General features: G+C 39.2%; 1 protein-coding gene across 1 annotated transcript in view; it reads left to right on the top strand.

Annotated features, from left to right (window-relative positions):
• Positions 1-220: 220 nt before the first annotated feature.
• LOC139752050 (homeobox protein six1b-like) overlaps positions 221-17,587 on the top strand; it is a 176,568-nt gene continuing 159,201 nt past the window's right edge. Inside the window, exon 1 of the mRNA XM_071667870.1 lies at positions 221-1,081. Coding sequence (XP_071523971.1) covers positions 426-1,081 — 656 coding nt within the window. The 5' untranslated portion in view covers positions 221-425. The remainder of the gene's footprint in view (positions 1,082-17,587) is intronic.

Here is a 17,587-nt window from a genome sequence, read left to right as displayed (position 1 = left end):
GATGATTAGGAATACCGACAGTGTGCACTATATCATCCATCTTCTTATGTTAACGCGACCCACCCCTCTACCAGAATGGGAGCTATCATTGGCCGCGTGAGAAAGGACTCAACTGTAAGCCCCGCCTCGCTCCGCCCCAGTTGGCTGCGCCCAGGATAAGTACTTAAAGTTAACCAATGAGAATTGGCGCCTCGTGTTGGTAGGCGGGGAAAAACCTGATCCGGCCCCTGCAGTATCGAAGGATGGAAACGTGAGCTGAGGTTTGCCTTGTAGTATAGTTTGGGTGATCCCCTGGTGTGGTTAAGACGTGCGACGCGGTGTGCCGTGCGGCTGACTGGCTGTGTAGTGACCACGACAAATCTGCTCGGTCTGCTGGGGTGGGCATAGTGGGTGTTGTAAACATTAGTACCGTGGCGGATTATATTATGATAGTGGGGTCTATGAGCGAGGCGGGTGGACATCCAGGGGCCCCACACCTGGGCCCACCGGCACTGCCGCCGCAATCCTCACTCTCCCCGCCCGCTGCAATGCTCCCCTCCTTCGGCTTCACGCAGGAGCAGGTTGCCTGCGTGTGCGAAGTCCTTCAACAAAGTGGGAACATCGAGAGGCTGGGCAGGTTCCTGTGGTCACTGCCTGCCTGCGAACACTTACACAAGAACGAGTCCGTCCTCAAAGCCAAGGCTCTCGTGGCCTTTCACCGCGGCAATTTCAAGGACCTTTATCGAATTTTGGAGTCGCACAATTTCTCAATACAGAACCACAGCAAATTACAGCAGTTATGGCTCAAGGCGCATTATATAGAAGCGGAGAAGCTCCGCGGACGACCGCTTGGCGCCGTAGGCAAGTACCGCGTGCGGCGCAAGTTCCCCCTCCCGCGCACCATCTGGGACGGCGAGGAGACCTCTTATTGCTTCAAGGAGAAGTCGCGGAACGTCCTGCGGGAGTGGTACGCCCATAATCCGTATCCGTCACCGAGAGAGAAACGAGAGCTGGCCGAAGCCACGGGACTCACCACCACCCAGGTCTCCAACTGGTTCAAGAACCGCCGACAACGGGATCGAGCTGCCGAACAGAAAGACGGGTAAGTCTGTCAAGCTTTCAGTATCATGACGTTGGTACCCAGACACACAGTGTGGTGAAGTTATACCACCTTGGTCACTGATGACTCCGTTGGTGTGGCCGTTAACGTTTGATCTATCAACAAATTCTCGAGAGGGTTACATGAAGGTTGGCGGTGTTTTTGTACTTGAACCCCAACGAATACAGCCGCATGGGATGCCTGCCTCAACAGTGATGATTAGGCCACGGGAGGTCATTTCCTCGGGTGTCACAAGAGGTTCATGGGTCGACCTTGCCTGACGGGGGATAATTGCTCACACTTGCAACACAGTTCACACAGCCTGCGGCGCCTGTGTCCGCTGCTGCCCGTCTAGTTAGCAAGGTCACAGTCTACGTCTCACATTCCTCACCAGCATTTTCTTCCTAATACAGGCACTCGTCAGATTCTTGCTCTGACATTCTGATGACCTATAGGCTTTGCTCGTATTTAGACAAGAGGTTCCTCGTCACCCACATCATTCACAAGTAACGAGAAGATATTCCCTCACACCACATCCCAGTGGAGTCTTTCTGTATCTGAATTCTCCTCATCATGTTCGATACCTTTTAACTTTACGGATGACAAGGGTTAATCCACGCCCATTAATAAGATGATATAATGTATTGGACACAGCCAGCCCTCACCTTAGGAGTTATTATCTTCACTATCAATGAGCTGCTGTTTTCTTGTGCATCCTCTGGCATCCCTCATCACCCTAACGTTGACGAGTCTCGTTTGTTTCCCAACAGTAGGTCTCCGAAGCATGTAAATCTCGAGCCACATGTTTAGTTCAGTGACTGTAGAAGGCCGTGTTGTTATGGCTTAACGAACTGTCCTTTACACATTGTCAGGACTCAATGGTAAGGGTCTAGCCAACAAATAATACCAAAAACACAGGCCAACTGATTTCATAATGACGACCAATCTTTGATGACATTTTCACTGTCCATGACACCTGTGTTAAATACAGCGATATGGCGAGCGCTGAGTGTTGCTGGTAGCAAGGAAACGTGGTTCATGTTAATGTGATGTTATATCCTGAAGCACTGGGAGTGGATCAGAACCTCTGCTACAACATTACTTTCACATTCACATCTACCCTGAGGACTGACACCATTATCACACACGTCCTTGATCAATAATAGACAGGGCTTACTAACTTGGAAGTCCCAAAAAATTGGCTCTTATTTTAATGATAATTTCTTTGAATGAACATGAACTTACGCTGGTATTTGCAGCAAAGAAAAACTGCACATAGTATCCATAAAAAAACTCATATCACTGGTTTTCCACAGTATGTGAGTATGCGATTATACAAGTGTCTGCAAACTAGGATTCTTTACATATAACATTTGCAGTGTGATTAAAGAAATGAATAAATTCAGTCTCAGTGCCGAGATGATGAGTGACATTAAAATCCACATATAGCCTGCAGACCTGGGATGAACCTCGTTGTTTATCTAATCTAGGTTTTATCACTGTAGCCTTAAAATATTGCCCATCAAGGGCTCGTGCTGGGGCGTCGCTGCCACCTGCTGTAAGGTGCGAGACTTACTGCTGTAGGAGGAGGGAGGAGGGGGTGGGTGGAGTGAACCTACTCCTTACCTCCAGTTCACCTGTAATCTGCTTCACCTCGCTTCGATCTTAGGTTGAGGTAATGTTATTACGGCTTGAAACGCTTTGCCTATTCTATGTTTAAATGCCAGAACTGTGATATGAGACGACAGATAATCGTTTTAATGACCAGCCCTTTACATAAGTGGCAGTGAGGAATTACTAGCTGGCGAAATCTCGAGAATGCGTTTGTCACTTTTCGAAGAAAAACAATTAGACGCCGGAGCGCCAGAAGGGCCGTCACTGCACCATACACTACCAGGGAGTTACGGAGCATTGCCTCGTGCTTACCTGCAGTCATAAACCTACTACAGTGGAGGACAAATGAGGACAAGGGTACGTGTAACCTTTCGCCTGATGACTGAATTACGTACAAGCCTTCCTTACCTCCTGGACCTTAATTTATTGCTTCTGAATTATTTGAAAATGTATTCGCTTTATATATATATATATATATATATATATATATATATATATATATATATATATATATATATATATATATATATATATGATTTAATGAAAACAGTATATGTTTAACCCCTGGACCCTTTTTGATGAGGTTCCTGTAACTTCGAGGATACTCTGCAATTAGAAACAATGAAAAAAATGGACTCCTTTGGAGAGGAGAAAATTGTACTCCCTTTTTTTCAACTGAAGATGTTCCAACCTCGTCGACGGTAACTATTCACTCGCGGTGTAACCTCAGTCAGATGAAGTACGGCATCACGTGTAAGCAAGACGCAACAAAACTGTGGTGTATTTAATGGATCACTGAACATGATGGCTCCTTATAGCTCCCGGTGCATCAGAGCAGAGTATATGGTGTTATGAAGGACACCCTTTTGTTATTATATTTTTCACGACCAGCAAAGCGTCTGCACTTCAAGCAGTTTTCACATATCGTGAGTTGGGGGGAGCATTAGTTACCTCTGTCGCCACCACCCCTGGTAATGCTTGCCGGGGGGGTGACGGCTGAGTGACGGTCGAGTTACGATGACTGCCCCGTGTTGTGACGGGCTGAAGGGGTGTTGAGGACGCCCTGGAGACTCGTGGAGAGATGGGGCTCCGCGGGGACCCAAAGTTGGGGAGGACTTTTATGTTGGCCTCCCCCAAACCACCACGAAAAATATCAGTAAATGATCAGAGAGTTACGCTTCAGGGAGGCTGGTCTGTCAACTCGCGACCGTTGGAAGACCTTGATCAAGACTTGAACATTTACATTTTTCTTTGCGGTGTTGAAAGATAAGAAAAGAAAAGAGAAATCATCGAGATGAATGAAGTACTATTCAGGCACAGGTTTTAGCATGAAGGTGCTTAGATTTCAAGGCCAAAGAATAAACCTATTTCAGTGGAATAAATCTAAGCAGGGAATTTGCCTCTAGTATACGTGTTGATGTAAATTTCACAGGCACTGAAAATGCTTGGACGTAAGGTCACCAGGCCCTGTAAATCTAATTAAACAGTGAAGGTGAAAATTTCGCAGTAGTTGTGAATACGATTAAGGAGATTTTTGAAAGCATAAATGATCTGGAACTTCAGAAGGGCTACTACCTCACTGGTTCTGATGCGCTCTAACTCCTTGAGGACAATTTGTCTGTCCAAGTGCTATGGGACATTTAACTAAAAACATAGACATGAAGATGTGGCCCATTGTTGTGTGGGTACGACATAAATGTGTTGAGGAAGATTTGCTCCCATGTTTAACGAGGAGAGTTCCTGAGAGTGGCGGAGAGGAAAGAAATTATAGTTTTAGCTATTAGACGTCTATTTCTTATATCAGGTTCAGATTATGTGTATGTACTTACGACTAATGTATCTTGACACTGATGGCAGTTAAAGTTTTCCTCATGGCAGTCATGGCACGCATAAGAGTAGAATTTTCATGTACTTTGAATATCGTGGGAGATAGCTATCGTAAATATAAAATGATTATGAAACACAGACGTGTGCTGTTATTACGCTCGTACGTCTGAATACACTATAACCTTTCCTGTTTAGATAACATGATTACTCTCACGGAATGACGTCATGATTGTGAGTTCTCAGAAGATGAATTGATTATTGACAAAATTATGCCCCTGATCAAGTTGACAAACAGATCGGGAGGCTCCCTAGCGTATAAAATAGAAAATTCTCTTCGGTGAATACACTCGCGAGATGAATTCCACCAGAGTAACTTCTGAACAGAACTCTTGTAAGATCTGCATCGTCAGTGTCTCTTAGTCAAAGTCCTCCATCACTGGTCCGAACTCCATGAATTCCTCACCGAGATCAGTCGCGTGGAGCCTCAGGAAGGATGATCATCAACTAACACGGACTTTCTCTGCAAAAGAGTCTTAATTCCGTTGCCGTTTCTAGAGAGTCTGAAACTTGATAACAGCCTCACTTCACTAAGAGGCCAAGAAAGGATTATTACTGTTATATCATTATTATTATTGTTATTATTATTATCATTATTATTATTATTATTATTATTATTATTATTATCATTATTATATCATTATTATATTATCATCTTTATCATTATTTTTCATTATCAATATTATTACTATAATTATTATCATTATTATTATTATTATTATTATTATTATTATCATCATCATCATTATATCATTACCGTTACCATTATCAATCATTCGCATTCTAATCATTTTTATCATTATCGTTGTTAGTATGATCATCATTCTTAACATACGTAGAACCAAACGATTTACACCAACCGGAGCAACAATATCTTAAGCGAACAAGATACTTGTGTCCTCAAGTGCCTGAACATTTTAGAAACTTGAGATGATTAAAAAGATGTTGATCTAGTTTACACAGACGCTGCGAAAGTATTTGGACAGATGTGTCCAACAGTATCGTAGCACACAAAACGCTCACAAAGGAAGTAACTGGTAAGCCAATCAGTGAGTCTTTAGTTTCCCAACAACAGATCCTAGAGTATAATAGATATAACAAGGCAAAATACAACAACTATGTTCTCAAAGGTTCTTCCCAAGGGACCTGTACTGGCTCCTTCACTCCTCTTGCTATTATGTGTAATCGATGTCTGTTTATACATCTTCACATCATCACTTGCCTCTCATATCATGATTAGAATGGTAGTCTGTCTCTTATGGATACCAAATATCCACAGGCAGATATCAACAATTCTGTACGGTAGGCTTCTGAAAATGATATACGTTCAGTAGAGAAAATTCTCTCTCCGAGAATACATATATATATAATCATATAATGAGACAATTAAATCTCAAAGAAAACAAGTGACTCACTATGGCCTTTAATGACGCGGCAAACATGGGATTAGGCATGAATATGCCGGAAGACCTCCCTTCTGATTTACTACACCAAAGCATCTACCCTATCAACACAGATCATACGTTGGACGCCGAGTAAGTCTGATATCAGTTACGTATCATTCATGGAATACTCTTGTGTGCTAATACTCATTAAAGCAAGTGATACTGGTGATATAATGTATGTACAGTTCGGACGTAGATAAGAGGAATATATCAAATTGCACATACCAGAAGTACTGGAATATCCATTAATATGTCAGTAGATGTAACCTCTCACTGCCGTGAGAGAGGTAAGACAAAATGTAGAAAACATAGCCAGTTAAAAATCGAAGATGGCAGTAGTAAGAATAATCCCTGGCCGCCTTCAACTGAAGGATAAACTTGACAACACTGATACGTGAGAACGACGGTGCGAATCCTTGAGCATGCAGGTACCATGGTTAAAAGTCACGCCATCATACCCAAGGGTCGTACCGTCGTGCTCAAAGGGGACGAGACTGGGTGATCTCCAGGGGCGCCTGTGTTAAAGTATAAGCAAAGGGGAGGAAAGAAGAGCCCCATCAGCCAACGCAGGTTGTGTGTGTCATGAACCACACTATCATCTTCAGTCCATGTTATTGCCGTTATGTTCTATATAAGAAGTTTCTCAGTTTCTTGAAATTTGATGTATCGCTGTAAGCGATATCGTTGCACATGTTCTATTTTCATACACGTTTTCTTTTCTATGCATCAGTCAGTCAAATATCTGTGTATTCAAAGTGTCTTTTCTAGCTTCTGCACGTGCATAAAAGTTTCCTCGAATGTGCTTTAGCGTGCTTGTAACATCCAACGTTGAGGAATCCTTACTAGTCCCATAGCCTCCTCCTCTTGCAGAGTTTGATGGTTGCGTAAGACGACCTCATAATCTTATGATATCTATTTGGTCAAGACATCGAGAAGAGCCGATGTGTGCGTAAGTTCATGAGTAAGCGAAATGCCGTAACTCTGCTACCAGTCTCAAGAGTTAAAAGACATGTTTAATTAAAGGAGAAACCTAAGATATACTGTAAGGCATTTAGAGTAGATTCCTGAGTGTGTAGTGAGAAGCAATAGGCATTCATGCTGCTGTATCTACATCTTGTTTACGCATATCTTTCCAGATTCCTCGCTTAATTTGTGCCCCGAGCGAACATCTCATTTTCTGAGTTATGTTGTGTTGCAGCGGCGTGAGTCAAGATGACTCCCCCCCTCTTTTGTTGCCGTCGAACTTTGCTCTCGACTTTGTAATCGCAGGGTTTTAATACTGTCAAAGTTTTCGTTATCCCGAACAACAGAGATGTATCCTGACTTCCATTACTTCTCCTCCGAGATCCAAGAATTTTGCTGCCATTTATCTGGAGCTGAACGTCAGCACCAGCGGCGAGGGGGACACTCAGGTATCTGATTACAAAACCTCCTTCTCAACAACAACAACAAACATGAGTAAAACAGAAATATGCAGGACTCGTCAGAATGGATTCTGCGTAAATGCATGTCGTACTGAGCCGAAGAGATGATTAAATTCAGCTCGCCGTTCGATCGTATCAGAGGAGTTCTCTTACAGAGTGATTTACAACAGTTGGATTGTATATGAAATTAACGCATCCGACTCTCTCTCTCTCTCTCTCTCTCTCTCTCTCTCTCTCTCTCTCTCTCTCTCTCTCTCTCTCTCTCTCTCTCTCTCTCACCAGCATTATAAGATTAAGTTGTCTACTCTCTTTGTTTATCATGGTAATAGAAGTGGAGTGTGTCAGGTTTTGTTACATTATTTATTTTCATCTTCACATGATGAAGCCAAAATCTGTTAATGACATGGAAGCCAAAGAGGTTTTTCCGACATTATACGACATGCAGTAATGACAGCTAAGACTTAGTAGTATCTCTGTAACATGTAAGTGGCTAATTAATCTGCTTAAGGAGACTTGCGAATGGAAATTCAGATTTCCGCTTTGTCATTCATTCGTAATATCATCTGCTCTGGGAGGTCTTATGCCTCCACGAGCAAGCTGTCTTGTTGCTCCTTTGTCTAGTCAGCCTGCTGCGGGCAACGACCCCGTAGGCCTCCGTAACCGACATATTCCAGGCTGGCCTAGTATACACTTTGAAGATATCTGTGTAAGTCCTTTTTCGAATTTGTGTATCAGAGAGAATTTAATGTTTAAGGACAAAGACATAGGAAAAAAGAAAAGATCTACATATACACATCTCGGCTTACGAAATGGAAAATAAACATTACTAAATTACCAGCAATTACATACGAAACTACTGAGATTTCCGGTCGAAATATCAACGTAATTGGACGCTCTCTCGCCTGGGGAAATGGTCACGTCTTGCGTGTCATTTGCCGTCATTCTGACACACACACACACACACACAATGACCAAGTTGAGACACTGTCGATGAGGCCTCCACTCTAAACCAAATTGGAGGCTTCCCGCACACCCTAACCTCCTGGTTCGACAGCACGAGGGTGCGAGCTTTGAGCACGACGGTACGACCCTTGAGCACGTGGTACGATCCTTAAAGCAAACAGTGCGACCACTGGGCGCAATGGCCTGTCCTTTGCCTCGACCCTTAAGATTAGGTCAGAGGTCAGACCATCGTACCAAAGGGTTGAGTTCACGGGTCGTATCGCCATCCTTTAAGGTCGCACCACTGCAGGCGTACAAGAAGATAACCTTTACATTCTTATCAAAGTCTGTTTCTCGTCGTCAATTCTTAATTGCCAACATAATCTTGTGATATCCTGTCCTGCTGATCTGCAGGCTCCTCTGAGGCTCTTACTATTCTATATGGTATCTGTACAGTCGATTATTATGGTATTCCTCTCTTATCAGTAATTAGTTCATTCATCCACCTCGGAAGAACTTGGATTGTCAGACATGGTTTATGAGCTACTGCGTAAATTAAAGGGGAAAAAAAGTATCTCCTATCACTCGACTTTCATCTTTAGATAGATTATAAATCCTAACGAGGAAAGGTAAATATGAGGCACCAGTATCACGCATATCTGTATTGTCTGTTGCTAGATGGAAGGACTCTAGTTTTGTTTGGCTGAAGACAGACTTGTGAAGTTGTCACAAAGCCCGGGAACTAGCGTTTGTCACTGCGCCACGGAAATGATGTGTCTCTCACTGCGCTAGGGAAATGACATGTCTGTCACTGCGCCAGGGAAATGGTGCGTCTGTCACTGCGCCAGGGAACTGACGTATCTGTCACTGCGCCAGGAAACTGACGTGTCTGTCACTGTGCCAGGGAACTGACGTGTCTGTCACTACGCCAGGGAACTGACGTGTCTGTCACTGCGCCAGGGAACTGACATGTCTGTCACTGCGCCAGAAAACTGATGTGTCTGTCACTGCGCCAGGGAACTGACGTGTTTGTCACGGCGCCAGGTAATTAACGTGCCTATCACGACGCCAGGGAAGTGACGTGTCTTTCAAGGCGCCAGGGAACTGACGTGTCCGCCACGGCGCCAGGGATCTGACGTGTACGTACGTCCCAGCGCCAGGGAACTGACGTGGCTGTCACGGCGTCAGGGAACTGATGTGTATGTCTCAGCGCCAGGAACTGAGGAAATTTCCATTGCTCGTCAACAGTCGCTGACGCTAACATATCCTAGAAACATACACGTCTATGGTGGGATGTGACTGAGAGGATGAGGAGGAGGAGGGAGAGAAGAAAAGAAATTACTGGGAGAAGGAAGCGGAGGAAGAGGAGGAGGGAGAGAAGAAAAGAAATTACTGGGAGAAGGAAGCGGAGGAAGAGGAGGAGGGAGAGAAGAAAAGAAATTACTGGGAGAAGGAAGAGGAGGAGGTGGAAGAGGAAGTTACTGGAAGGGATTCAGCAGCGGGAGGAGGAGCATGAGGATGAGAGACGAAGAGGTAACTGGAATCCACAGAATATAAAGGAATACCAACATCAACAGATGACTGAGTCCTCACGAGACTATTTGATACTGGAAGAGATCAGAAACACAGAAATGACCGTGGCATGAGCACGAAAGCACACACAGGACGCGGGGAGAAATACCTCTAAACATTATCTGTAACTAAGAAGGCGTAAAAAATATCAGTCGTGGACATGAGGTGAGGCATGTACCAGGTCTTTTCTTATGTACGTATCTGTGGTGCTGGTTTCAATTAATCTATCTGGTTAACAACCTTGGGGAGGAAACGTTTGAGGGACCTTCCGGAGAGGGACAACTATCCCCAGACGGAAACGTTTCAAATTATCCCTTGTGGTGGAGTTATGTTTGGGTGGCAGAACTTGCCTCGATGACGGGCATTACCTTGGCTGCTATTATGTCTTCTGGATTCTTTAATGCTCTAATGTCACCTTACTGAGAAAAATACACACATTATCAAACGCCTGTGTAATTGTTGGTGGTTCTGTTTCTGTGTGTGGATGCGTATATGCGAATATATATATATATATATATATATATATATATATATATATATATATATATATATATATATATATATATATCCTGAATTGTATTTTTTCTCTGAATAGATTTGATTACCAGTTTACCTTAGGTAACATTTCAGAGACATATGTTTCATAATTTTCTCGACAAATCCTGGAACATATGTCTCTAGTGACCCTCTTAGCAACCTGCTGCGAAATCTGACATCACAACCAAGATAAATGAGTGGAAAATGTAAAGCTGTTACTGATGCCTCTATGGAACAGTAATCAAATTAAAGCTTTTCCTATGAAATATAAACATTAAGCTTTCCGCGTAAAATACTTTTATATTTAAGTTTTTCTTTAAAAGAATACTGACATCCAAATTAAACTTATCTCCTAAAAACTAGAGAGAAAAGGCTGCATAGAGACGAAGGATAACAGGGAGGGAGAGCAATATCTAGTCTCTTACCGTTGCAGAGTCTCCCACCGTTGCACATCACTGCTAGGTCTTCCGTTATGATTAACAGGAAACTGGACACCACAACTTTTGATAAGTTTTCAAGACATGGCCTGGTAACCAGACACCTGAGTTGGTGCGGGTTTAGATGTAAAAACAAACTTCGTTGTGTGGAGATTTGATTTCGTGAACCGATTAACGAGAAAGCGTCACGGATCCCCGGTCTGGTTATTCAGAGATGTCATCAGGGTATGGTGAGGAGGTTGAGCTGAGGAAGACCATGGTGCACGCGTGGTGAGTGGAGAGAGGAATGAGGAAGATGATGGTGTACGCATATGTATGACGAGAAAGGTGAGGAAGAATTTTGGTGCGTCTCTGACGAGGGAGGTATGGAAGTTTATGGTTCATATGTAGTGAAAGGGGTGAGGAAGACTCATGTAATATATGCTGGGAAGGGTGAGAAAGGTTATGATAATGTATGATGATAAAGGTGACGAAGATCAAGATAAAGTATAGAGAGAAATGTGCGAAAGATCACTTCAAAACACATATACATTAGATGGTCGTCGAAAAATGAATAATATTTCCAAAATGAAGTTGAAATGTGTCATACCATTTTCATCTATTTCAGAGTAGCATTCGTATAACCACAACAATATACCGTCTGCGATGAAATTTCAGCTTGAGAAACAGACATGTTGGAATAGTTCAACAAAGAATGTTGAAGAAAAGCACTTCAGATGATGAAGCTTATGATTCGTGACACAAAATGTTGAAGTTCTTTGTAAACTGCTAGCATGACTGTGAGAAAATGAAGTTTATTCCAATTAATTTTAGAATAATTATCATTATCATTATTATCATTATCACTGATCTCGTCATTATTATTATTATTATTATTATTATTATTATTATTATTATTATTATCATTATTATTTCGATGATCATTTTTATATTTTTGTTGTTCAAAGGCATAAAACCTTATATTTACTAGAAAAAGAAAAGTATTTTAATGAGAGCATAAATTTAACTTTAAATGTAATAAGAGTTTAACTAATTTCGGGAAAATTTATTAAAGTGTCGTCGTTGGCCTACGTATTTCGCAGTCAGGAACAAACAAAAATATTTGCTGAATTTGTACGGCTTCCTAAGGCTTTTATTTTTTACCTCTGTTATCACAGCCATTACCAAAACTACGAAGATGAAATATGATAATAACAAGCAATAAACAAACAGGGAGAAAAAAAGAAGGGTGTAGATGAAGAGAATAAGAACAGAAAGGGGTAAATACAGAAGAAGTGGGGGGGGGGGGGGAAATGAAGTGGGAGGCGAGTCGAAGGAGATGAGAGAAAGGAAGACAGAAAAAGGTGGATGGAAGAGACAAAGAGAAATAGATGATGAGACTGCTTGTGTTATGAGGTCCTAGGAGTGTAGGGTATTGAGCACTCCTCCAGCACCTGCATGAAAGTGTCCCCGGGTCCCATACAGTCTTACTAGGGAAGTAACCAGGCAGTAAAGGAACAAATGTGTGCCGGAGGTAGTGAGGCTAAGCCCAGGTACCTCTACATCATTCTCAGCTGTTGTTATCATTTATCTCTTGGCTGTTGTTGATGGTGTTTCTATTTGTAATAATAATAATAATGATATAAATAATATTTGTAATAATACAATAATGATGATAATAATAATAATGATAATAATAATAATAATAATAATAATAATAATAATAATAATAACTATAATAATGATAATGATAATTACTATCATTATTATCATCATTATTGTTATTATTATTATTATTATTATTATTATTATTATTATCATTATTATTATCATAATTATTATTAGTAGTAGTAGTATTATTACTATTATCATTATCGTCTTCCTTCCGATTCTTATTCTTGTTCTTCCTTTTCTTCTTCTTCTTCTTCTTCTTCTTCTTCTTCTTCTTCTAATAATAATAATAATAATGATAATAATAATAATAATAATAATAATAATGATAATGATAATAATAATAATAATAATAATAATCATTATCTTATCATTATGATAATAATATCATCATCATCGTTAGTATTATCATACTATTATTATTATCATTATTATTATTATCATTATTATTATTATTATTATTATTATTATTATTATTATTATTATTATTATCATTATTATTATTATTATTATTATTATTATTACCATTATTAGTATTATAATTATTATTATTGTAATTTTATTATTATCATTATTATTATTATTATTTTTATTATTATTATTATTATTATTATTATTATTATTATTATTATCATCATCATTATCATTATCGTTATCATCACTAGTATTATTGTTTGTTGTAGGGTGAGTGAGGTAAAAGTTAAAAGGTATACAAATAGTTCAAAAAGAATAATGTGTAAATTGTCTATGTGACTAAGGAGGCGTAAATGATGTAAGTCGTGCACTTGAAGTGAAATATTTATCGACTCTATTCTTAAACTTATCTACAGTACTGCTCTCAACCACTCTGGTAAATTATTACATATGTTGATAATTCTTGTTGCCAGGTAAAACGTGTGCCCACGACTGAAATGAGGCGAATCAAGTTTTAAGTATTTTGATAGATCAAGATTATCAAAGACTTTTATAGTATTGTTAACATTATTATTATCATCATCCTTACCATTCGTATTATTATTATAATAGCTATCATTATATTATTATCATTATTATTATTATCATTATTATTATTATTATTATTATTATTATCATTATTATTATTATTATTATTATTATTATTATCATTATTATTATTATTATTATTATCATTATTATTATTATCATTATAGTAGCTATTATATCATTATTATTATTATTATTATTATTATTATTATTATTATTATTATTATTATCATTATTTCATTATTATCATTATCATTAATATTATTATTATCATTATTATCATTATTATTATCATCATCATTATCATTTTCATTATCATCATTATTCTTATTATTGTCATTCTTATAACTATTATCAGTATAATAATGATAATAATGATGATGATGAAATGATAATTATCATCATTAGTATATTATCATTATATCATTATCATTATCATAATCATTTGTAAATCAATCTTATCATTATCATTCCTGTTATTATCTCATTTAATTGTCAATGCTCTTTTTTCATTATCATTGTGACAATCGTAATAGATAATATCATCAAAAGGTTAATATCATAATAATAGACATTTTTGCAGATATCGAAATTGTTCTTGGTGAGGATGATTAAAGAATTAATTCGATAATGCACAAGATAATGATAAAATTGATACTCATAAGATTACTATTAATAGCCATATATTCTGAATGTAGCTGATATTGTAGTAATAAAAGTAGTAGTAGTCGTAGTAGTAGTAGTAGTATTTTAATAGTAGTAGTAGTAGTAGTAGTAGTAGTAGTAATTGTAATGATAATGATAATAATAATAACAATAGTTGACTCATGATAATCAATTCATGAGCTTAGATAAGTATAAGAGCTGACCTAACACAGTCAGATTTATGAAAGGCTTTGAGAAACCTCGATCTAACAAGTTAATTAAGGAGAGACGCGTCTTGTTTCACACACAGAAACCGGGAACAATCATGTTTACTTCGAGTGATGCGAAGTATGTATTTATACTTCAAACATTAGGAACTTATGCAATGATTTACTAGTAACTGTGGTGGAGAGGAGTACCATAGAGAAGTTTAAGAATAGACTTACTTTTCATTTCGCTTTAAGTCTTATTTTTTCCTCCTTAGTAACGAAAAATTTGGAGTTTTTGTTTTTTTTTTGTCTTTAAAACATCTTTATAACTGTCTACTCTTACTACAATAATTTGTGTGCATTCCTCACCTCTTTCACCACAATAAACAGTATCGAAAGGACTCAATGGTCTGTTCATATTTAGATTCCTTTGTATAATAATAATGATAGTGATGATGATAATAATAATAATAATAATAATAATAATAATAATAATAATAATAGTAATAATAATATTGATGTAGTAATGATAATTATAATAATATCATTATTATTATCATTATTAATTTCCTTTTTATGATAATGATAATAAGGATAATAATAAAGCAACACTAATGATAATCACGAAAAAAATTATAATAGTTGTAGTTACATAAATGATGGACAGTAACAACACTACTACTACTAACTGCTACTACTACTTATAACAACAATAATAATAATGATAATAGTTATCCTTGGGGATAGGGGAGAAAGAATACTTCCCATGTATTCCCTGCATGTTGTAGAAGGCAACTAAAAGGGGAGGGAGCGGGTGGCTGGAAATCTTCCCCTCTCGTTTTTTTTTTAATTTTCCAAAAGAAGGAACAGATAAGGGGGCCAGGTGAGGATATTCCCTCAAAGGCCCAGTCCTCTGTTCCTGACGCTACCTTGCTAATGCAGGAAATGGCGAATAGTATGAAAGAAAGAAAAATAATAATAATAATGATAATAATAATAATAATGATGATGATGATAATAGCAACAATGATAATGATAATAATATGCATAATTCTTACTATCTTACATCTAAGATCGCATCTTGTCTACTGTATTTCTCATCTTCTTACCGTGGAGAGATGGCGCTAAGATGTGGGCAGACCTGATGACTGCTTGTCTCAACTACTGTTTGGCTTTTTCTGTTCAGCTGATTAGCGGTACCGTCTCCCGGCCGCACTGATGGGGGACAGGTACTTAAAGTCACCAGTTGCGTGGCCACTCTAGGTGTGAAGGGCCCTCAGATAGAGGAGTAGGAGGGAGGAGGAGAAGTTCGTGTCGTTGTTATGGGAGTCTTAGAGTGAGGCGTTTGACCCTCAGGTGAGGATGGCTATGGATGGTGTCATGGTGAGGCGCACCTCTGGCTCTCTGAATATGGGAGGCGGAAGTGTCTCTGACGTTTTCATGTTTGTTCCGGTGGTTGTGTGAGTGTATGAATGCATATGTGTGGGTGTGTATGTGTGTGTATGGATATCTGTGGGTGTGTATGTCTGCGTATGTATATCTGTGGGTGTGTATGTATGTGTATGTACGTGGATGCGTATGTGTGCGAATGTATATGTGTGGGTGTGTACATGTGTGTACGGGTATATGTGTGGGTGTGTATATATGTGTGTACGTATTTTTTGAAAATCAAAGATGATGGCAATGAACGGATTACTGAAAGAAGGCAGCCATTCGGTAGACAATACACAACTGCGACACTACACATATACAGACCTGGGGTCATGCTGACGGTAGCTAGTTAGCTCATCATGAAAGGGCTCAAGATCAAGGTAAGGCTGTGCGTGAGTGTGTGCGTGTGTGTGTATGCGTGCGTGTGTGTGTGTGTGTGTGTGTGTGTGTGTGTGTGTGTGTGTGTGTGTGTGTGTGTGTGTTGATGGTAAATATCGTCCACATAATCAGTCTTCCTGGTTCTTGCCTTACTTGTCGTAGTTATGTGTTGGACTGGCTGCTGTAATTACACATAATGGTACAGCTTGATGTAATATTAATGGATTATTACGCCCATTACGGCTAAACAAAGAAACAGGGGTTAAACACAATGCGGAATTAAACAGGTGCAATACTCAGAGAGTAATTTCCCGTGTGTGTGTGTGTGTGTGTGTGCGTGTGTGTGTGTCTAGAGCTAACGAGGGGAGGGGGGTGGGAGAGAGCTTTGCTGAATCTTATAGCAGTAATTCTGCTATTTATTCGCATAGAATACTTTACTGTCTTGTATTAATGAGGAAGTTGGAAGTTTTTATCTAACCTATCTGTCCTAATTTAAAGATCATCTCAGGACATGAGGACGGATAAGACTATTTCTTTGATATATATTACATGTATATATATATATATATATATATATATATATATATATATATATATATATATATATATATATATATAGATGTATATCCTTCTCGCAGCGCTAAGTAAGCCGGCCACGTCCACTGGAAGGACCACAGGTCATGAAGTGTACTGCAGTGCTGCATTATCGTTAGTTGACGAGAGTAGAGGCAGACAACTTTTTACTCCAAAGGAATCCAAATTCTCCTGCTACTGGAAGAAGCGTAGGCCTGAAAAGCAGGAGCCTTTGGAAAACGGTTCTGCAGAATACACAAGGACTGTTTTGGAATAAAGAATTCCTGATATATATATATATATATATATATATATATATATATATATATATATATATATATATATATATATATATATATATGATTTTCTTTAATTCGTTTTGTTCTGTGTCAGGGTTAAGGCGACCCTCCCTGCTCACTACACTGGGTCTGCCTTCATTAAATGGTAGTAGTGTGCCGGCCGGCTGGGTGGGGTCGCTGTTTATGAAGTCTTTACCCTGAATTATTTCTCTTAATTACTGACACGCTAACGAACATGCCTAGTAAGCAGATGAAGAGAGCTACAGCCAGCAGTCATGGCTGAGGAATGGGGACTACAGTGTCTGTTGCTCTCTCTTGACCATCATTCATCAGAAGACGCAAATTCTTGACCCACAGTGTGGCCTCTGTAGTGTCGATCTACAGTGTCTCCTGTAGTCTCGACCTAGTGTCCTCTGTGGTCTCAACCTTCAGTGTGTCTTCTGTAGTCTCGATCTACCGTGTGCCCT

The sequence above is a fragment of the Panulirus ornatus genome, chromosome 12, assembly GCF_036320965.1.
Source record: "Panulirus ornatus isolate Po-2019 chromosome 12, ASM3632096v1, whole genome shotgun sequence".
Taxonomy (NCBI): Eukaryota; Metazoa; Arthropoda; class Malacostraca; order Decapoda; family Palinuridae; genus Panulirus; species Panulirus ornatus.
The sequence above is the reverse complement of the archived record's forward strand: the minus strand, read 5'-3'. Positions and strand labels throughout refer to the sequence as shown.